General features: G+C 38.2%; 1 protein-coding gene across 7 annotated transcripts in view; it reads left to right on the top strand.

The window, feature by feature from the left end:
* Positions 1-23,832, top strand: part of kcnab2b (potassium voltage-gated channel subfamily A regulatory beta subunit 2b) — an 81,614-nt gene that overhangs the window by 19,762 nt on the left and 38,020 nt on the right. The window contains exons 1-2 of one of the 7 annotated variants that reach the window (XM_082145481.1): positions 237-1,846; positions 4,528-4,814. The exons of 3 other annotated variants lie outside the window; for them this stretch is intronic. In XM_082145481.1, the coding sequence (XP_082001607.1) occupies positions 1,796-1,846; positions 4,528-4,814 (338 nt within the window). In that variant the 5' untranslated portion in view covers positions 237-1,795. Of the gene's footprint in view, positions 1-236; positions 1,847-3,505; positions 4,815-18,018; positions 18,921-23,832 lie in introns of those variants that run through there. 3 more of the 7 variants (XM_082145480.1, XM_082145486.1, XM_082145482.1) reach the window with 3 other exon arrangements.

Genomic DNA, 23,832 nt, shown 5'->3' with positions numbered 1-23,832 from the left:
ATTATTGCTAAATTGATTGACATTTAAGCATACAGTATATACCTGGAAAAAGTATATCAATTACTGTTTAAAAGTTTGGTGTCAGTAAGATTTTAGTTTAAGAAATGAATGCTTTTATTCACAAAGAACCTTTTTTCTCTTTCTCTTTCTATTTCTGTTTCTATTTTTTTTTAAAGCAGATCTTTTGAACTTTGTTCATCAAAGAGTTCTGATTTTTCTTTTTTTACCATTGTTTACACAAAAATATTAAGCAGCACAACGTTTTTCAATATTGATGATAATAACTGTTTCTTGAGCAACAAATCAGCATATTACAATATTTTCTGAAGGATCAATCTGAAAATTCACAGGGATAATTTACATTTTAAAATATATTAAAATAATAAAAGTTATTTTAAATTGTAATATTTCACAATATTACTTTTTTTTTACTGTCATTTTTAATCAAATAAACGCATCCTCAAAAACATTAATAAATCTTACTGACCCCAAAACATTAGGCTTAGATCATATCTGTGCTTTGCTTTAGGAAATGTGTACAAAATACTGTATTATTATTCTAACAGAATCTGAAATGCTAATAGTTCTCTCACTATTCATCACCAGCATTCTGCACAATGATAGGTTATCCGTTTTCATCTTGTTGTAGTGATGCTGTAGATTTATCTGTAGCCGTCTCAGTTTAACTATTCCTGACATGAACATATTACACAAAGCCAAGGTAGTTTAAATGTTTCATAATGAGCCTTGCTGAGTCATTTTGGGGGAACACTTAACCTTTGCTCACCAATATCTGTAGTGCTTCACACAAGAGACAGTCTGAAAGGAGGAACGCAGATTCGTACTGGCCTATGAAATGAGTTATATATTTAGAATGGATATGACATCACAGGCAAATGCTGTATACTAAATAATAGATTCTACTGTTATAAGGCACGCCTGGAGTGTTTAGTCACAGGGAAATGAAGGAAACGGCAACGTTTGCAGCAATGTCAAAGTTGCTCGGTATGGAGAACTGTAATTAACACAAGTGCAACTAAGCTACTGTGCTTACACGTTAAAAGCTAATGTGTTTCCTGTTGTAATGGGCAGCTGAGTACAGCACTCACCACCATCTACTGTATGAACAAGTTTACGGTCTGCTGGGTTTGACTTCCACTCGAATACGTAATCTCAACCTTTCTCTCTCTCTATCTCTCTCTTCAGCATGTAATTCACATCCCTATGTTCCTGAATCCATTATTATCTAATGCAGAATATGTGCACTTGAAAACAAGTAGTGACATTTGCACAGCCACAAATCACTTCTTTGAGTTGACATTTTCGTTATTAAATAATTGCTGCACCTTTTTTAGAGTTTATCCTATGTGTGCCGAACTTTCCCATGTGTACAGATCCCCCCCTCCCTATACCTTGAACAAGGTAATATGCAATGCTTTTTCTTGTTCTTCATTTTGCTTGGGATAGCTGGGTTGTGCATTTAAATTTTATACTCGAATGAAACCGAGAACAAGCTAAAATGGCTTTTAGTACACTTTCTTGTGCTACAACATCAAAGCCTTTTAGAGCAAAAGTTGTCCTGAATAATTCATGTTTGCAGAGCATTCTCGCGCTGTGATAGGTGCCCAAAACATTCACTGTGACATTTGCCAAAGTGGGTGGTGTCTGATGTTTTTGAGGGGTGGAGCTTTTTTTTTTCCTGTTCACTAATTGTTAAGGCTCATGTTAGAAAGACACTCGGTTTAAGGAGGAAAACGACAGTCTTTTTTAGTTTGGACCACCATTAAGTTGTCAGATGAGCAGTGTAGTGCAAAATCCATACGTGACTCGCCCTCCGAGGAACCGGGTAAGTACAAGTCTGGTACTTTAGCTGAACATGGGTCCCGCTTGAGGTGATGTTGCATGGTGATCCTGTTCATGCTCACAGTCCGCTCGCAGGTTAGAGGCATCAGTATGATGTGGAAACAGAGAGCAGGGTTTAGATCCACATACTGTCTTGGTCTGCTGTCAGCTACTGCACCATGATGTTTTAGTTATGAGAGTAAACAAGGCAGGTTTGCCTCATACTGAGTCACTTGTCCACTGTAGAGAAGATAAGATTTGCATGGTAGAAAGATAAACTAAGCTGTGGAGAATGAGCAGAGGCTGTTATGTATAGATGTGGTGGACTGTGTGTAGATTTTATATCTCTTTCTTGATGTATTTGGTGATACGTAGAGCCTGATGGAAGAGGAGTCATTTGGAGCAGAAGTGACTCTTCACAGGGCTAGAAATTCTCATGAGGATTCAGATGATTGTATACAGTACATGGCCCATAGGTGCAGTCCTGTGCTCAGTGACACTAAAGGCATTTTGTGACCGGTGTTGATTCTGATGAAATGTCCTGCACTAAATTTAACTGTCAAAATTACTTGCAAGAAACCATCTATTTTTAATGTTACGTGGATGTTTGTTGAGTCAATTATTAAAATATGTTCTAGGGATACAGTTCTTTGCACAAGGGGTTCTTGTATCATTTTAAATGGATTTCTGTTATCATTCATCATCACCAGTCAGTTTTGGTATTGTTTGATCAGTGACTATTTTTAGCATGACTTACGAGAATTGCACACCATCTTATACATATTTAGATCTATAATTAGTTGAATATTAATCAAAGCCAAAGATGAGCAGCATCAGACCACTTAAATTGTTTTATATATATATGTATTATATATTATATTATAAATTATATATATCTCAGTACTGTGCTTAGGCACAGAAGTATTTTCACACAAATAAAAAAAAGGTTAAGACAGTTATTTATATTTTTTCTTTTGTGTGTCAGTAGGAAATATCAGTTTACATTTCCAAACATTCCTTTTGCTATTAATTGTAATAATCCCGTGATATTTTTGTATGCACAAGGAGTCTGACAACAGCCGGTATGATCCACACAGAGATCTGATCATCGTGTCTATCTGGGATAACATGAAGAAATAGTTTCCCTTTTCTTCATGTAATCCAAGACAGACTCGATGATGGTGAGATCAGATCTCAGTGTGGATCGTACTATAAGTACTTTTGACCCTGTGGATTTTAAATCTCTTAACACAAATTTCACCACTCTCTAGATTATCACATTTGTCAACTAACAATGAGACTTTCTTTTTTTTCTGAGATAATTATTATTAAATTTTTTACCACCAGTGTCATTTCCAACAATTAAATATTGTGTTTAACATCATTCTGTCGGCCTCCTTTTTTCTTGTTAAAGCTAATTTCATAGATAGAATTATAATTAATACACAAAATGAAATAAATACATTTTCACACTTTTTGAAAAGTATTTGCGGAATTTGCTAACTACAGCTTGACTGAAAATAATTTTTATAACTTTGACATTTTTAATGTACCGATTTTTGTTTTGTTTTTTGGTCTTCTCACAATCATGCTTACCGTGTTGTCTCTTTGGAAACCAAGTAGGCCTACACTAGTAACGTTACAACATTTAAGGAGGCAAAAATTGTTCTGTGTGGTGGAAATGACACTACAGCAGAAAGCCAGCAATAAAATTTAAATGATTTATATCAACTTGTTAAAAATTGGAATGAATTATTTTCACACAATAAATATTAAAATAGGTTGTTTATTTGTAATAATTTTGAACATATAATAATTTCTATTTTTATGGCAGATTTTAATAGTTTAAGTTTTAAAGAAATTCTAAAGAAATAAAATCTGTAAATAAAAAAAGTACCAAAAATAAGCAATGAAGGCATGATCATTAATGTGATCTTGATCAAGCAAAAAAATAAATAAATGAAACCAGTTCAAATGTGTTACATTTTTGTAAAAATCAACCCCACGGTCATAAAAGTGCCTAAAGTTGAAGAAATATCCATATAGACACATTTAATATTTAGGCCTCTGTTTGTGCTGTCTTTACTACAAGAGAAAAGTACATCATGTATGCTTTTAAGATTCTGGCCTTTGTTTGAGTCAGTGCCAGTCTATTTTTTGACCATCATACGTTAGGAGGCAGATTTAACAGACTGGATGCTGGATAGATTTGGCATTCGGGTTCTCCAGAGCACCTGTGACAGGCCTCACGCAAACATTCTTCACGCATGCCTGAATGTCCACTCATATCTGTTGCTTGATCACGCATGTGTATGGAAGAGTTAAAGTCCCAATTTGTGAGCACCTGAATTATTGTACAGATCGCCTGGTTTAAATTTGTCATCGTATTTGAGTCCCACAGGGGAAGAGGGGCCCGGGAGGGTGACCTCTGAATGCAGTGCATGGACGTTTGAGTGCGGTGTTGATTGCCATGGGCGGCTGGCGCTATTTAAAGCAAAGGCTCTGACCTGCAACAGTCTGCTGGTCTCTGTCATGCCACTCGCTTCACTCCTGTGTCTGTGAGACCCTGTTACCTGGACGCAGGGCATGTTTGGCACTCACAGAAGCAGTCTGACTGAGTTGCGGGTCGGGCACGCCGGCCGCAGCATCAGTCGCCAACACAGTGTCCCCTCCGAACCCCTGCAGATCCCCAAGAATGGACCGCCGGGGAACAGCGTGCGAAGGAGCAGCAGCATTAGCAGCAGCAAGATGCTGTCCCTGTCCTTCAGCGAAAGCATGCGGAGCGACATCGACCGCTACCTGTCTGACCAGGGCCTGTACCCTTTGCGGCAGGGTGGGGGGGAATTGGGTGAGATTAGGAGTCTGCGAGAGGTGCGGGCGGCCGCCCAGTTCAAAAACCTGGAGGACTTTCTGAGGACCAATGGAGTGTCGCTACAGGAGTCCATCTCCTTCCAGACTGGCATGAGGTACAGGTAAGGGCCAGAGAGGGTGCAAGTCTTGCTTTATAGTTTGGGATTAGCTTCACGAATGATGATTAGCTCGATGATTGATGCTGGATAGAAATTGTGCCTCCCAAATTAATCACGGTTGATAATTATTTCAAAATATATGCTTTCTTCATTGATAAGTTTTTGATACCAGTGTTATTTTAGTATATTTTATACACTATTATAGTACTTAAAGGAACCGTATGTAAGATTGTGGACAAAACTGGTACTGCAATCACTTTCAAATTACTGTAGAGCGGTGTATCCCCTCCCCCTCCCCCCTGACTCGAGGTTGCCAGATAGGCTGGCATTTTTTATCCGACACGTTTGTAGCTGCAGCTGTGGTAACTAGAGCAGAGCTGGCAACCCGGATGCCGAAACACTACTGACTTCGTGATTGGTAGATAGGTGGAGGGTGGAGCATCAGGCCAAAACACAACATGACAACAACAACATCAGTTGAGGGCTGCAACTTCACTTTTAAATGACAATATCCTGGCCGGACTACTGTTGTCAGTGATATAAGTATTTGAAATGAACATGATTTCTTAATGTCTAGTGACATACAGTGGGTACGGAAAGTATTCAGACCCCCTTAAATTTTTCACTCTTTGTTATATTGCAGCCATTTGCTAAAATCATTTAAGTTCATTTTTTTTCCTCATTATTGTACACACAGCACCCCATATTGAAAGAAAAACACAGAATTGTTGACATTTTTGCACATTTATTAAAAAAGAAAAACTGAAATATCACATGGTCCTAAGTATTCAGACCCTTTGCTCAGTATTTAGTAGAAGCACCCTTTTGATCTAATACAGCCATGAGTCTTTTTGGGAAAGATGCAACAAGTTTTTCACACCTGGATTTGGGTATCCTCTGCCATTCCTCCTTGCAGATCCTCTCCAGTTCTGTCAGGTTGGATGGTAAACGTTGGTGGACAGCCATTTTCAGGTCTCTCCAGAGATGTTCAATTGGGTTTAAGTCAGGGCTCTGGCTGGGCCATTCAATAACAGTCACGGAGTTGTTGTGAAGCCACTCCTTCATTATTTTAGCTGTGTGCTTAGGGTCATTGTCTTGTTGGAAGGTGAACCTTCGGCCCAGTCTGAGGTCCAGAGCACTCTGGAGAAGGTTTTCGTCCAGGATATCCCTGTACTTGGCCGCATTCATCTTTCCCTCGATTGCAACCAGTCGTCCTGTCCCTGCAGCTGAAAAACACCCCCACAGCATGATGCTGCCACCACCATGCTTCACTGTTGAGATTGTATTGGACAAGTGATGAGCAGTGCCTGGTTTTCTCCACACATACCGCTTAGAATTAAGGCCAAAAAGTTATATCTTGGTCTCATCAGACCAGAGAATCTTATTTATCACCATCTTGGAGTCCTTCAGGTGTGCTTTCATGTGTCTTGCACTGGAGGAGAGGCTTCCGTCGGGCCACTCTGCCATAAAGCCCCGACTGGTGGATGGCTGCAGTGATGGTTGACTTACTACAACTTTCTCCCATCTCCCGACTGCATCTCTGGAGCTCAGCCTCAGTGATCTTTGGGTTCTTCTTTACCTCTTTCACCAAGGCTCTTCACCCCCGATAGCTCAGTTTGGCCGGACGGCCAGTTCTAGGAAGGGTTCTGGTTGTCCCAAACGTCTTCCATTTAAGAATTATGGAGGCCACTGTGCTCTTAGGAACCTTAAGTGCAGCAGACATTTTTTTGTAACCTTGGCCAGATCTGTGCCTTGCCACAATTCTGTCTCTGAGCTCTTCAGGCAGTTCCTTTGACCTCATGATTCTCATTTGCTCTGACATGCACTGTGAGCTGTAAGGTCTTATATAGACAGGTGTGTGGCTTTCCTAATCAAGTCCAATCAGTATAATCAAACACAGCTGGACTCAAATGAAGGTGTAGAACCATCTCATCTCAGAATTGGTGTACACCTCCCCAACCTTCAGGACTTGTACAATGCCAGAGTGAAGAAACGGGCAGGGAACATCATCACAGACCCCTCCCACCCCGGCCAAAACCTGTTTGCACTTCTGCCGTCAGGCAGACGTTACAGATCTCTGCGCACTAGAACATCTAGGCACAAAAACAGTTTTTTCCCCCATGCTATCTCCAGCTTAAACAGCTAAAACAGCAATTAACACCTGCTGTATAATTCATTCAGTACTTGAGAGAGAAGCAAGAGGTTTTTTTTTTGTGTAAATACATATACAAATTTTATTTATAGAGCTGTACACACAATGCACAAATCTGTACATAAGTCTTCTGTTTCAGATGTATACTAGAACTATTATTATTGTTTATTCTATTTATTTATGTTCTCATTTAAATGCCTGTTCTAATGTCATATATGTATGTACTGTATGTACCAAGAGCTCCTGTAAAAACCACAAAAAATTCCTTGTGTGTTTGTGCACACTTGGCGAATAAAGCTCATTCTGATTCTGATTCTGATCTCAAGGATGATCAGAAGAAATGGACAGCACCTGAGTTAAATATATGAGTGTCACAGCAAAGGGTCTGAATACTTAGGACCATGTGATATTTCAGTTTTTCTTTTTTAATAAATGTGCAAAAATGTCAACAATTCTGTGTTTTTCTGTCAATATGGGGTGCTGTGTGTACAATAATGAGGAAACAAATGAACTTAAATGATTTTAGCAAATGGCTGCAATATAACAAAGAGTGAAAAATGTAAGGGGGTCTGAATACTTTCCGTACCCACTGTATCAGGGCCATTTTATGATTAATTGAAATACATTTCTTACATACGGTTCCTTTAATAGTATTTTGTATTAGCTTTTATTTTTTAGTCAGTTTGCTATATGTCCGCTATGTTAAACCTAAAAGATAATGGAAAAATGTTGCCTTGTCAAATAACTTCAGTTTTTCAGCTAAAAATTATATTATTTTATTTCAGCTTTTGCAAATGCTGAGAATGAATTTATAATAGTTTTAGTGGTAACACATCCCAATTTCCCATTAATTAACATTCGTTAATGTATTATCTAACATTAGCTTATGAGCAGTGCGTTTGTTACAGTATTTATTAATCTTTGTTAATGTTAGTTAATAAATATATAACTGTTCATTGTTAGTTGATTTTAGCTCAGGTTCATTAAATAATATTAACAGATATAATTTTTTATCTGAATAATGTACCAGTAAATGGATAATAGGATTTTTCATTTTTAGTCCATGTTATCTAATGCATTTAAATATAATGTTATTGTTCATTTTAACCGTTTTAGTTTTAGTTAACAATTACAACACTCCTTGTTTTGTCTCAAGATGCACACCAGTAATGTTTGTTTTTTTCTAAGGCACGTTTATAAAAGCTACTTAAATGTCCTAATTGAACTCAGGCCTAATCCTTGCTTAGTCTAAGCCCTGTCTGTGAAACCGGGCCAGTACCTCTTGGCCTTTTAGTCTATTGGTTGTCACTTTGGAGGTGTAATGGAGTCTGTTGTGGCCTGTTTTGTGTGTATCTGAGTCACCCGAAGAGAATAGCAAGTGTTAAGCAGAGACTGAAGTAGGGTCTGCACCAGCTGTGTGACTTGGATTAAGTGCTTTGCTTTTATAAGCCATTGGGAGGGCACTGGTGGCCTGCTGGTATGGTGCTTGGGTCTTTTTCACATGACTGTTCCTTCAACAACAGATCAGACATATTAATATATCAGTCAAAAATGATACTTGGCATAAATGGTAAGTGTTTTTGTAAGTGACGCATTGCTAGTCATACTTGTTTTAATGCTGCAGTGGGAGCACTTTACAGTTCAATTCATTAACATAAAGTAATTCATCATAGGAATAAAGAACTAACCATTTTTACAACATTATTTATTAATATTGGTTAAGGTTGATGGTAACACTCTGCGTTAAGGGCTCTGTTATTAACATTACAGTAGTTAATGCTTTGTTAACGTGAACTAAAAATGAGCAATCAGTGTTTTACAGCATTTATAAATCTGTTAATGTTAATAATAAAGTTGTTCAGTGTTTATAATCTATAAAAAATTTATATAAAATGTTATAAATATAAAATTGATCAAACTTAAATAAATGCTGTACATGTTAGTTAATACCTATTGCATTGCTTAATGTATTCATTAATGTTAATGAATCGAATCTTATTGTGAAGTGTTAACACTGCAATCATAAATCATTATTAATTTCCCTGTAAATTTTATGTTGTGTTGTTTTCCAGTGATGGTTTTGAAATTTGAGAGGCAGGACGTGTTTGCACTGGTGATCGGGACAGTTGGTGTTTTGATAAAGGGGGTGTAGAATGTCGACTGTCTGTGTCTTCCCTTTTTGGTTAAAGATTGTTCACTGTGTGACAGAAAGATCATCGCACAGATGATTATATTACAGAGGATAATTGGCAACTATTGGCAATGGCTTTAAAAATACTAATGGCAAAGCAAAGGTAACATTTAACACAATCCGTGCTGTTTTTAGTCACATGCCACATCATGAGCAAATAGTTTGCCAAGTGAGACACAGTGAGAAATACAAATGATCTTTCTGCTAAAATGCCCACTGTTTACAGGGCTGACATTTTACACCGAATCATTTCATAATACTGTTGATATTCTTAGGCTGGCATGTTGTTGCTGAATTGTTGAAAGCAGTTGTCTATTTTCTACCTGCCACATGCTCTCAGGTCACGCATCTATATTGGTCTATTTAATAAGTAAATCCATCATCAACTTCCTGTACCGTCCTTTTTGCCTGTGTGGATTAAAATAGTCTCTGTGTTGTCATGTCTAAACGATCCCAAGCCCTTTACTAGCAATTATCATATTTTACTTAAAAAATGTTATTTGGACAGAATATACGGCTTCTTTTAAACCACATTTTTGGGGGAAAATGTGCTTTTCCGGTCCGGATAGTGTAGTCTTCTACAAGCCGACTCTGTGCCAGTTGCGTCCACCAGATGGCAGAAATCGCACATCATCTTGACATCACACGTGCTGCTACGGTGTGTCTGTGTCTGTCAAAGACAGGACTAGTGAGTTCATTTGTCAAGTTCAATTTTCATAGAATTACTTATTTATAACCCTTACTGGGATGACATTTTTATGGATTTAAGTCATTCGGTCCTACCGTGATTCACTGTTTGTCCCAGAATCCCACCGTAGTCAGATTTAGCACAATACAATTTAGCAGTCATTCTAAGACTCCTGGACTTGAATGTAATCTTTTAACCATACAAGAGTAATAATTAATAACTAATTAAGTGCAGATCAGGAGGGAGTTGAAGCCGCTGTCATTATGTCTCTGTCCTGCAGAACTAATGAGGCAAGCCTCTTTTCTGCTCTACTTCCTCTTCAATGAAAGGCCACCGCTCATTCTGTCTCTTTGTTTTTCCTTCTGTGTTTCCCTTTTATTTTTTGTGTGGCATTTCCCCTTAGGGAATGTACTCTGGATTAAACATGCACTTATATAATGTAGCCTGGGTTATACATAAATGCATATAATATATATGTGTATATATATACATGCACAGTGAGGGTTAATATTAACATGAATTTCATGTCTTTGCATTTATGTTCTCTCTTGTTTTAATGCAGCAGCACTTGAGCTGCATCAACCGCATTTGAGAATGATCCAAAGAGCATCTTATACTTCAATGGAAGAAAGAAGCAATAGTAGAGGAGAATAAATGCATTAACATCCTGCAGTCTGGCATAATCTCAGACTAATTGGGATAATCATATTCTGGAAATAGGGCTTTCTGCAGGCCGATACTGAGCTAAAGACAGACCCATTAGACATGGTTCACTGGGCCTAGATTAGACGGTGCTATAAAACTACCTCGAATGGAATGGATGCCATTACATTTAGTCTTCCCTTTATATGAAAGTTAGCTTTTGTATTCAATTTATATCTCCTGTCTGTTCAAGGTGAAGCATGGATTCTTAGTTTCTCTCAAGGTCAAGTTAGGGTTAGGGTTTTTTTTGTGCTATTTGTAAGGCACTGTTTTATTCTTTTAAAGCTTTGTGAAAAGTGTTTTTATTAAATTTTTTACATTCTTTAAAAAAAAGTGTTTTCTTTTTTTTTTTACAAGGCTGTAAAACACTGTGCATTTGAACTAAATAAGTTATTCAGTTCAAAACTGGTCATATGTACTGTAGTCTGAAACGGAGTGAAAATTTATTTGAGTGCAGTATGCACTCCTGGTTTTCATATAAAAAAAATTCTCACCAAGATAAAATATGCAGACCTACTTTATATGAAGTGTCTAACTACTATGCACTAACATTTAAATGAATCATTTGCACTTATTGTGTACATACATGTTTTTACTTATATTTAAAATTATATTTATATATTATGTATTATGTAATCTGTCATAAATTGTTGTAATTACATCTCTAATAACACTGTAGGCCCTACCCATGCCTCGTATCTAAACATTGATCTATTATATTCTTTTGTTCTGTTCAGTAGTGCTTTGGGCCTGGCTGTCCCCTCCAGGTTTGCCCAGTAAAAGGCCAGGCTGTATGAATTCAAATTTAAAGAAAGTGCAGTTAGCTTTTTTTGAGAGCGTCTGGAAGATGGAGCGATGGAGCAATATGTGAGAACCGCGGGCGCTGTAGCAGTGAATTAAGCTGCTCATGCAGCGTAAACTTGAAACGGGAGACCCAGCATTTTATCCTTATAACTATAATAGAACTTTTGTGGGGTTGAGTTTGTGCAGATCCTAGCAATCTTTCCCTAAATGTCGGGAATTTGACTTGCAGAAGTTTGTCTTGCTATAAATACAGTATGGTCGAAAAATCTGCCATCACTAATCAAAATGCTTCTATCTTACTTTTATCAAATTTATAAAAAATAAATAAAAAAAATAAAGTGTTATAAGGTGATGTTTGCAAAATAAATAAATACATAAAGACTTTCACGTATGAAACAATGACAAATTTGTAAAAAAACTAATTAAGCATTACAAAATTTCTGCTTTGTTTTTATCCTCATAATATAATATAATATAATATAATATAATATAAATAATTTATACTCGTGTTTATACTCATAATGTTTCCCGTATTTACATTGAAACTTCTTGTACATGCAAAGAATGGATAAAGGGGGGCCTTAAAGTAAAAAAAAAGTTAAGAACCACTATTTCACATCATAAAATTGATATTTTTAATATGCTCTCAGACTTTTACACCTCTCTTAATGCACCATCTGAACATGTACTTATATGTAAAGACTATTGAACCAGAACAGATGTCAGATTCACAACGTCTGCACTCTGCACCATCTTAAACCTGTAAGGTTTTTCTTTATTCCTACGGAGCTGTGATTGCGCTTTTGTGTGCATCATTAGAGGGAAGAAAGCTCATGGAACTGCAGTTTTCTGCAACATGATCATTTTAATTTGTTGATCATTACACTCTTCATTTTCCTTGCTTTGCAGGCCAGCTCAGCACCATTGAATTGCAGCAGCTGGTACTGTATATGTTACTGTAATTGCTGTCAGTGTTTTGCTGCAGTAATTGCAATGCTGTCCACCTGGTGTGTTATTACCTGCTCAGGCTCTCACACATCAAATACTACTATTTTATAAAATCAAGTGGGGTTTCTACGCTTGTCTGTGCACGTGACTCAAATAAATATGTTTGTTCCACCTATAATCTCTGAAACACTCATGACAGCACACAGCGGTTGACATTGAGAGGCAAAGCAGCTGCTCTCTGCTACACAGAGTTCGATTTTGCATTAGAAGTCTTCTCGCTTCATCATAGTGAGTGGTGGGGATGTTACAGTCTAATGAGATATAGCTTATGTAAAAAGACAGCTTATATTAAATATATTTCTTTATGGATTTCATACTGAGTTGCGCACTATATTGGCAGGCACATTTTCTGAGAAGCCTGTGCATGCGTGTTTGTGTGTGCACTTAATTCTTTTTAATGTCATCAGGATTGCAGAGCTTTAGGATGTGTTGAGTCTTTTATAGTAACCTCCAGGGCTCTGACAGAACAAAGTTATAAATATGCATGAGAAGCGACTTTATGAATACCTCCTTGTGTTTTCCTCCTTTTAAAAGAAGTTCATGCATTATACTGTATGTACAGGAACTTTTTTTAATCAATGTAAAGATTTAAGGTTACAATTTATATGACTGTATAAAGGAGAGTGATGTTTAGGTGCCTTTTTGCTTTTAGTTCGTTTTAAAAGTATAAATATTTTATGTGATATCTGTTCATTTGAGAACATAAAAAAAAAAATTCTGTATGTTTGAGTCATCACGACTGATCTGATAAAGTTCTCGGTTGATTCCCGCTGAGAAGCCTCAAGCAGAATGAGCTGGCACACTCTTTTGTTCCATTCTCCTGTACTCAGGGCTTGAGCGCTCTCAGCTCCTGGGTAATTCAAAGCATTAAAGGGATAGTTCGCACAAAAATGAAAATTCTTTTACCATATTCTCATTTGGTAACCAAACAGTGGACACAGTAGCCATTAACTTCCATAATGGGGGGGAAAATACTATGGAAGTCAATGGCTAGGTTACCTGTCTGGTTACCAACATTATTTAAAATATCTTATTTTGTGTTCAACAGAAGAAAGGAACACCATTAGGGTGAGTTATATTATGACAGCATGTTCATTTTTGGGTGAACTATCCCTTTAACTGCCACAGTTAATGTTCAGGCACTCATAAATTCTGTCTTACAAAGAGCTGGTAAAGGTTATGTGTACTCTATGAACCTCTTAACTGATCTGAAGACACATTTACCACTTTTTATCACTGATTGTGCTAAGGGACAGGCAGTTCATCCCAATATATATATATCTTTTATTTTGCTAGAAACACCTATGCTGTGGAGCACAAAAGTATAATTATTTTAGCAATAATATCTTCGCAGATCTTCACATTCAAAGACCAAAAATGATGTGTCGGTAGCTTATCCCAAAAGCAAACAACAAGTGGTGATAATAAGCGTACAGTATATTAGCACAGTTTGTTGTTTGCTTTTAGGATCTGATGGAGCACTTGGACCCAGAAACGCTTAAGCAGATTCTAAGTCTTCTGAAGTCATATGATTGGCATATTACTTAGCCTGTATAGAATCACGAGCCTAACCTTTATGTCCATAGCGAAATATCAGTTGTCCTGACAGAGATTCATCTTTACAGAATCGTTAAAATATTGGTGTCCGGGACGGCGTGAGTCCTGAGACTGTATCGTACACCATAGGTGCGTCCTATTTGCATTCTTGTGCACTATTCTATGCCATTTTAAGTAGTGTGAATAGTGTGCTTACACTTAAAAATTATCAGTCTACGGTTAATGGTCAGCCATCACTGAATAATCGCTCAAATATTTTTTGGGTTGGAACAACATGAGTAAATAATGAATGAAAGTTGGATGAGCTACTCATTTAATCCACAAAGTTGTGAATCTAATGTGGATGCTAGGGTTGTTTGTGCTCTGAGAAGTAATGTTTGGGTGTATGCGTGTACTTCTGATGAGAGCCGGAGCCCTGCGGTGAAGCTCACTGTGGAGAGACTGAGCTCTGCTGTGAGGTGGGAGATGATTGAACGGCTCTGGAGGATTTTCCAGAGCTTAATTGACTGTGGATAAGTGTGGAGTTAGGCTTCTAATCAAAGGCAAAAGGAAGGAGAGCTTGACAGTTTAAATGGAGTAGAGGTGTTTGAAGTGCCAGAAGGTTAAATCAACGAACAGTGGGAGATTATTGCTTTCAGAGACCTATGACCCCAGCCAAGCTCCCAAATGATAGGGCATCTCCCTTTAAAAGAAAGGAGGATCTCACCAATTTTTTCATGTTTCACGATGAAGTCATTTTCTGTTCACACTGTTTATACTTAGTTACTATGCAGTCCAATCTAATTTCTCATACTTGTGCCTGGGTTTTTAGTGTGAAAGCACTGCCTTTAGTGAAGAAAGCCTTTTTATGTTTTAGCTCTAATATTCTCTCTTCATCTGTAATTTTTAGAGGGTTTTGGTTCATGACTCTCACTTCCAGACTGACTGCCTTTCGAGGCTATGCAAATACCCCTACTAAAACAAGCACCCTTAACACAGATCCAAACACACAGCTAGTGCACGTGAGCCTTCTCTTTCTTAAGTACACTTTACACATCCCACCTCTCTCCTTAGAAAGGTCACATCTCTCCTGCTGTAACTCAACCTTTTGACACATAATGGCCTGCAGCTCTGGTTTCCATTCAGTAATGATAATTCAATTACTGCTTGTGCACCCAGCTGCAGTGATATTTAAAACTCATCTGTAAATCTAACACGGAAACTACAAGCAGTGACGACGGATTTGATTTACAATGGTGTATCGGACTGGCAGGAGGCTAGCAGGTGCTTGTGAGGATTGCAGTGGCCTGTTATATGTACAACTTGTAACTTCAGGGTTAATCCCTGCACATGGTCACAATGACACAAATACATTTGTGACCATGATAAACTTTAACATTGTTCTTACCCCCTTGTTTATTCACAGTAAGTGGACTGTTTTCCAGGAAGATCACATTGCACTCCTGGAACAGCTTAGAGCTTAATTTTTATTTATTTTTTTGGGAACAATAGCATCATTCAGTAGATGCCCAGAGCAGTAGTGGTGTTGTGTGCTAGTGTTCATTTTTCCAAATTTTTTTTTTTTAAATTATCTTCTTTTGATGGAAGTAAATCTATTAATGATCTATAAATGAATTTGACAAGAAAATGCGAAATTAAACCCAATATTCAAACATTTTATGTTCATTTAAATATATATTAAAGGGTTAGTTCACTCAAAAATGAAAATTCTGTCATAATTTACTCACCCTCGTGTCGTTCCAAACCTGTAAGTCTTTCGTTCATCTTCGGAACACAAGTGGAGGTATTTTTAATGAAATCTGTGAGATTTCTGTCCCTCCATTGACTGTCTACGCAACTACCAAACATTTTCATTGAACAATATCAACACTGTGAAGAACCCCATTGAAGAGCCACCAACTCATGAGCTCTCATTGCATTACAGCTATTCGGTCACCTGAGATGCTTCTTTGTTTGTGTTGATGTTGTGCTATGAGTCGAATACATAATCCATCTCTTCAGCACAAACATTGCAGTCTTTCTTTTAGCATTATATATAAAATGCTATTTTTTTTTTTGGTCTTTATTTATGTGTGCTCCATAGGCCATGTCAGCTTTTTTCACACTATTTCAGTGTGTCGTGTTAGCATGTCTGGATCTAACAGCTTCATGTGCAGTTGCAGAAGGCGTGACTCTGGTTGCCAGCGGGTGGAGTTTACATATCTAAAGACACAGAATTTCTTATCTCATCTCAAGCCTTGATTTCCTGTCAGTTCCCTCTCTCTAGATACAGCATGATGAAAGATGCCCGAGTTCAGTATCCTGTCTGATATAAATGGACCGCTGCTTTGCTCAAGCCTGCTGGCAGAGTCTTTGTCCTGAGGCTAGCGAATGTCAAAGTGCCATTCAGGAAGCTCTGTATGTTCACTTAAGCCATCTGTCCACTTCCTTTCAACTAGAGGTGGGATGACACACATTCCTCTAATCCCGAGTGCATGAAAACCGGGTAGTCGCGCCGTCACTCAGTGGTTTAATGAGATGCTTTAGGAAGCATGCTTTAGGCTCAGTAATGTGCTAGAGATGCGGGAATAGCGTGTGTCATTTGTGTGTCAGATTATAAGAGAGCTCATCTCACTGTTTACGGTCTGCGGGACGTTGCGCGTTCAGACACGCTCGCAATCACGCTAAGGACCACGGCAGTTAGCTAAGACTACAGAATTGTACTTTGTACTGTTTTTAAATCTTTGGTTTCCCCTCTGATATCTGACTTACAGCTGTGTCTTATGATTTGCATGTTTCTGCTAATACTATGTAGATGTATGCAGAAGTTTTGTTTGTTGAACTATGGAAAAATCCGTGACAAGTATTTTTTACTTTTGCTAATTTTAATTGTGTCCTCCAGCTACTAGTGTCATGCTACATTTAAAAGACACTCTTCTCTATAGTGTTCGCAATTAATAAACTTCAATGTGTTTCATATGCAGTGTCTATCTGTCTGTCTGTTGTTCAATATATCGTTCTGTCTATATATCTATCTGTCGTTCTATCCATCCTTTCATTCTGTCTGGCTGTCTATTGTTCAATGATTCGATCTATCTATCGTTCTTGTGTTTGTTCTATTGTTCGTTCTATCTATATATCTGTCTATCTTTCTGTCAGTCTATCTATCTGTCGGTCTATCTATCTGTCGGTCTGTCTCGTTCGATGGTTCTATCTATTGTTCTATCTATCGTTCTATTGTTTGTTCTATCAACTCTCTATATATATGTCTGTCTGTCATTCTATCATACTATCTGTCTATTCTATCAACCTATCCTTCTATCAATTGTTCTACAGTTCTATATATCATTCTACATCGTTCTATAATTCTACATATATCGTTCTGTATTTATATCCATCTTTCTATCTAAACTTAAATGTAGCATTTTATTTGTAGCATTGTAATTAGTGGGTAATAAAATGGGTCCAAAAGGAAAATGCTGAATAATTTTTGTTTCTCTCTATACTGTTATTTTTTTATTAATTTAAAAATCACTATCTGTCTGTATTATCCAGAAGAATTTTGAGTATTTTTTTAGTCAAGAATATGACTTTTGCATGAGAACAAAATTCTTGAATGAAATTTAAGGCATCTGCTGCAAGAGAAGTCATCAGAAATGAAGGCTACTGGACAATCTGCATTCTGCATACTCAATTATTTGTCATGAATATTAATGGTTGGTCAGACTGCATAATAGACATTACTACATTCCTATGCCCATAGAGCTGCAGCTGTCATGTGCACTGAAGTCACTAAAGTCTACTCATGTGAGAATTGTACTCCTAAATCATTACACAGTATATTTTGTGATAGAACAAGTAGAAATAAATAATAAGAGGAGGACACATCTGCGATTTTTAGCAACTCTTTTTAACATGTCTCAAACCAGAATTGTGTTTGTCCTCGGACATTCTGTCATGCGTAGGCAGTGTGGAATATCAGGTACGAGCTGATCTAACACAATATAGCGTGAGATTAGACCTTCCCACTTTCTCTCTAGTACACACTCTCTCTCTCTCTCTCTCTCTCTCACATGCTTGCTTTCTTACTCGTCATACTATGCTGTTTTAAACTCTCTCTTGCATAGCATTTATGCATTTGCTCAGCACACATGACTGGATGATGATCTAAACCAGAAGCCGGGGTATGAAAATTCACTGTCAGTTAACTTTAGGAATAGACAGTTTGGGCGGACAAGAATCAACTGAAGAAAGTGGGGGGGAAAAAGAGAAGGAACTTCACTTGCAGTGCAGACAGAGAAAAGCAGAGAAGAGCAGATAAGCGTGTGCTTGATGTGCTGCAGTGTGACGTGGATGGATGTGGGATTTCTCCCCTGTTCTGTGTGTTGATGTGATTGGTGCCCAGAGTCCATCGCTTCACAGGCTGCTGCTGCCCTGGAGCCAGAGCGCAGGAATTCACTCTCACAGAGACTAGCAAACCATGCATTGAGACACTTATTTAAACACGTTTTACACACACAGACACCACATGGACAGATACACACTCTGGCAGCACTTCAAAGCAATAACTGCACTTGTGGTTAAAACAGAGTGTTGCACTCACCTTTTTTGACACCTGCCACATCCATTTTGACCTTTTTAACAGCATTTTCTTCAGGTTTTGGGAAAAGTGACCTTTTCATCTCCTTGTTCTTTGGAAGAAGAAACTTTAGTCGTTGAGGTAACAGCTTGGTGCCTCCTGGGAGATTTTAGGACTAGTTTCTCTACGTAGCATCAGCATCCTCACTGTGGTAAGTGTCTGCGGGAGCTCACCGTCAGCATGCAGGTGTCATTCGTGTGCACGGACCACAGAGGTGTTAGCCGCAGCACCGAGGATCGACTGAACCGGCAGAACACCAACAGCCCGAGTTTGGGGACCAAAAGCAAGTTCCGCGCCGTGGCGATGGTGGCCCGCAGCCTGGGACAACTGTCTGTGCAGAACATGCACTCCTCTGGTGACCACTGCTTGAGAACTGGCATGAAATATAGGTAGGTGAGAGGAGGACTCCAATAGTTAACGTGTAGAACTTTAACCCTTCTGTTCTGTTGCTTGTGATTTTGCTCTGGTTTAGACTGTTTAGTCGTGATTTGAACAAATACTGTACAATGCTTTCAGTGTCACCGAATGTTTTCATTCTGGCTCAGTCTCAACAGAAAATGTGACTCTGGGGATGTGATTTTTTTTATGTAGGGTCAATTTGGTTTAAAGGGCAACACACAGTTTAAGAATGTCTGTAATGTTAGTTAGTTAGTTGGCTGGTTAGTTAGTGGGATTCATTTGTTCATTGATCTCTCATGGCAAATTTAGTAATTGTGAATGTCAAGAGGTAGTGAGTTAGAAGCATGTTTTATCATAACGTATTTTTCAGGATACTCAAATTTTTTCTCTACGTTTTCTGAATTAAAATGTAATATTACAAATAATTAATTATGAGTAATTGATTTGCTTTGACTCTTACAGTATATACATATCCTACTCTACTGTTGAAAAGCTCGAACTGTAAAACTGAAGTCTCTTACACTCACCAAGGCTGCATTTATTTGCGTAGAACAGTAATATTGTGAAATATGATCACAATTTAAAATAACGGTTTTCTATTTATATTTTAAAATGGAATTTATTCCTGTGATGGCAAAACTGAATTTTCAGCAGCCATTACTCAAGTCTTCAGTGTCACATGATCCTTCAGAAATCTACATCAGCAAAATATTTCTGAATTAGAAATTAATGAGAATATTTTAAATAATGAAATAGTGAGTCATTGATTTGCTTGGTTGTCTTTTTGTGGCATTTTATATTATTGGCTCCTTTTTTATAAATATAATTTCTGTATTGGTTATTGTGTGATATTCAAGAGTTTTTTTGTATTGAATAAATATAAATTTTATAATCCATTTCCATCTAACTCTCAGTTGCAATCTTTGTATGAAGTAATGTAATCTTTAACACATTTCAATATGAATAATCCCGTTTTTCTGCTGTATCCATGTAATGCTGTACATTATGACGTTGTGATGCCATAATTCACTTGTAGCATTGACAAACCATTTATTGGTTATCAGCCATAATTATTGGCTTATCTGTATCAGACAGAATTCAGAATGCATCTTTACTCTTTTTAATCATATTATATGCAGAGGTGTGATCATATGGCCTATTGACACCTCTAAAGTTAAAGATCAAGTCTTTCATTTGACTAATTGATTGAATTTGTGCAGACATATTTCTCTGCTCTCTCGGTTCAGAGGAGAAGGTAGAGATGGAGGTTTCTGTTAGTGCCTGTTAAACCCATTAGCATGTTCTCTATATGAAATGGAGATGCAGTGTGATCATGTTCCACTGCTTAGCATTATTAGGAGCATAGGGTGCTCTCTCACTATTTCGAATGCAGTGCTCATGCTGCCCACGGTATGCTCACTGACAAAATAATAGCGTGCTCTATTCTTTTACTAAACCCACCCTCCCTCCTCAGTTTTCCATACTGTAATTTGCGTAATTGTACATCAAAGGCACTTTGTGGCCGTGCAAGGTAACAGAGTGTCTTCTACTTCCTGATTAAACTAATGTGTAACTGTACACCTGAGAAACTTCTATCTCTCGCTGCGCTGCTACCAAATGTCTTGGCTCTTAAAGCGGATTCTCCCATTGAAATTAAGTCTTTTGATATTTAAAGCTGTAAAAATGTAAATGTTGTGCCATAGTCATGAAGGCTGCGTTTTTTTTCCCTAGTATGTGAAATGAGGCTTATAAATTATAATTTTTTTGGATTGCTTTACATGATTTATGTCTTGTAATTTTCATTTCATTTACCTGATCATAATTGTCTATATTGATTAAAAAATTATATTTACACTACTCTCTTCTACACACACTGTATTTAATGGTGAATAACTTACAACTTTGTTGTACAATAATGCAATTAATCTTGTACTTTATGGATCTACTAGTAGGATTCACAAAAAAATCATAATGTATTTATTGATTTTATTATACAAGCTAAACATTATACAGTAATAAGGAACTATATAAATGCACCTGTATATATGTTTCTTTGTCAATTTGTGTGACTCATCACTTTCTGTTATATATACTTTTTGTCTAAATATTTGTTTTCATTTAAATTTACTGAATTAATTTCTGCTGTTATAAATCTGACTTTTCATTCATTAATCAGACTTCATAACCCATTTTTAAATAACCTGTTCATTTCATCACATGCTATGATGAATTATGCGGACTTTTCATAAATTGGACATTTAATTACTTAAAGGGATATTCACCCAAAAATGAAAATTCTTTCATCATTTACTTACCCTCATTGTTCCAAACCTGTATGACTTGTTTTTCTGTGGAACACAAAAGAAGATATTTAGAAAAATGTCTGTGTTTTTGTCCATACAATGAATGTCAATTGGACTCCAACATTCTTCAAAGTATCTTCTTTTGTGTTCTGCAGAAAAAGGTTTGGAATAACATCAGGGAAGAGTAAATGATGAAAGATCTTTAATTTTTGTGTGAACTGTCCCATTAAGTTTGAATTGGTAATATGTTCACATCAGTGTGAAATTGACACAATCGCAATTTTCCTCTGCAGTTGACAGCAACAGTGCAATGATGCTGATTAATAGAAACAGGCAATGAATGAGTAACATGGTAACGTGGAAGCTTCTCCATGTCTGATGAGCCAACATGAAATTTTCCCCGGCATACTGTGATGAGGATGAGTTTATGCAAATGCTCCTGAGGCAAGTGAATACCAAGAAATACAAGAAACATACATGCTTATGTGACCTGCGTCTGTTGTGCTTTTACATTTGTGAATGCTCACTAATGAAATGTCATGAGCTGATAAATGCAACCTGGAGGGTTTTATTCTGTGGTGTTTGTCTCTCTGGTTGCTACACTTATCCCCCAACTAACATCAAAGCTCATGTGCCTGTTTTGTTCACGAATTCGAAAGGCACAGGAAGAGACAGAATGAGAAGGATGAAGAGGGTTGTGTTGAGGCATTGTGTAAGCGTGTGTCTCTGGGGCCGGCAGAAAGAAAACTGAAGTGGTGATTACATAAATGCACAAATGGGCTGCAGTTTCTGCCTGCTGTTCCCTGGGCAGTAAACAGCCGGACTGCTTTAGTCTGGCCAGCCAGTTATGCAAGCTACTCTTTATTTGTCCAAGAAAATCCCATGAATTCAATGTGCAATCTTGGGAAGACCCCAATGTGGAAGAGGATTTTTCTAAAACAGGAAGTGTGCAGTACTGGATTGATGGACTCAATTGACTAGGTTTAAAGTATACTTCAGTTTCGAGGTGAACGTATAGCCTTTCAAAGTACGCTGCATGTGATGCAGACGGTCGACACATGGGCAATAGAAAGTTTTATCTTTGTCCAGTGTCTGCGGTATTTCTCTCCATAAGTTATAAGTGATAAAAATGTCTTTTAAACTAGAGTTGTGGGTATCCCTAACCCCCTCACACAAACACTTGTCAGCGTGGCCGATTGTTGTTGTTGCCTCTCGATCCAGTAGTTTGTTGTGAAACTAATGAAATGGTTTACCCCGGGTAATTCTAAACAGAATCCCAGGTTTTATTGCTTCAAGTTTAACACTGTTCATAATTTACCCAGGGTTAACAATTAATCCCGGGTATTCATTGGGGTTCGTTGGGGTTTCGCACTGTACAAGCCTAAACCCAGGGTTAACTTGCCTATTTTGCGGTGTCAGTTTTCCATCACCGTTTGACATTTGTCCCCTTAAATGCTGAAACGATTGTTTATATACAACGCGCAGTGGGTTGTGAATATGAGGCATGCAATTGGCTATCAGTTGCTAAGGATCTGACCTTAAAGGTTGTATCAGTGATTTCAGGCCCACATTTTTTTTCATTACATTCATCTAATCTTCCCTAACGATCCGCTAGCTGCCCGCCCTGTGGTGTTTGCAAAAGACTCAATAATCACACCGTGTAGCTCTGTTTATGTTGCCTTTTATCAACCGACGTAAAACTTACATTTTCCGACCTTTGCCGTAAATCAATGCTATAAACTTTAAAGGCACAGTAACCTGTCACTCGCAGTGCATACAAACATAGTCCAACAGGACCCAATGCTGAACGTTTTCAGACATAACATTTTCCCCCCACCCCCCTGGAAACTGAAACATAACATTTAGCCCACATTCCCCAGTGTCACTATCACCCTGTCACATAGTCCCCATGCCAGACAGGTGGAACCCTCATTCTCTGAGGGCGTGCTGGCCGTGAAATGACGTCAGGCGGTGCTGGTGGATTACCTCCCAGCCGGTTAGCTCTTGGCCTAGGCTGCCAACCCAGAGCTGCTGCTGGGGACAGAGGTGATGCAGGTGCTGAGGGAGCTGCGACTCTGTGCAGGCGGTTTGAGTGCCAACGAGTCCCATTCTCCAGTCTGTAAGTGGCCGGCCCCAACTGCTTAGTCACCCGCAGGGGCTCTGACCAGTATGACTGCAACTTATTTTGGCGGTGGAGGTGTTTGATCCTGACCCAAACCCCTGGAGAAATTGAAGGGGTCTGCACTCTGTGCGTGGCATCAAACCTCTCTTTCATCCGAGCCTGCGAACCTTTTACCTGAGCTCTGGCTTTCTGGAGCCCTGGGCTCCCACGTGCAGAAGCTGGCTCAGCCCTCAAACAGTCCAGTGGTTGCTTTAGTTCGCGCCCAATCATGAGCAATGCAGGTGACACTCCCGTGGTGGAATGCTTGGATGCCCGGATGGTCAGGAGAGTTTGGTTGAGTGCGTCGCTGAAGATTTTCCCTTCCTCCAGACAGGCTCGGATCCCATTTTTGAGAGTTTTATTCAGTCTTTCCACCCCCCCATTACTCTCTGGGTGATACACTGCCGTCCTGATGTGCTTGATGGACCGTACCGTGAG

This window comes from Leuciscus leuciscus (assembly GCF_965113295.1).
Source record: "Leuciscus leuciscus genome assembly, chromosome: 18".
In the NCBI taxonomy this organism is placed as follows: Eukaryota; Metazoa; Chordata; class Actinopteri; order Cypriniformes; family Leuciscidae; genus Leuciscus; species Leuciscus leuciscus.
This window is presented reverse-complemented; position numbering and strand designations above follow the sequence as displayed.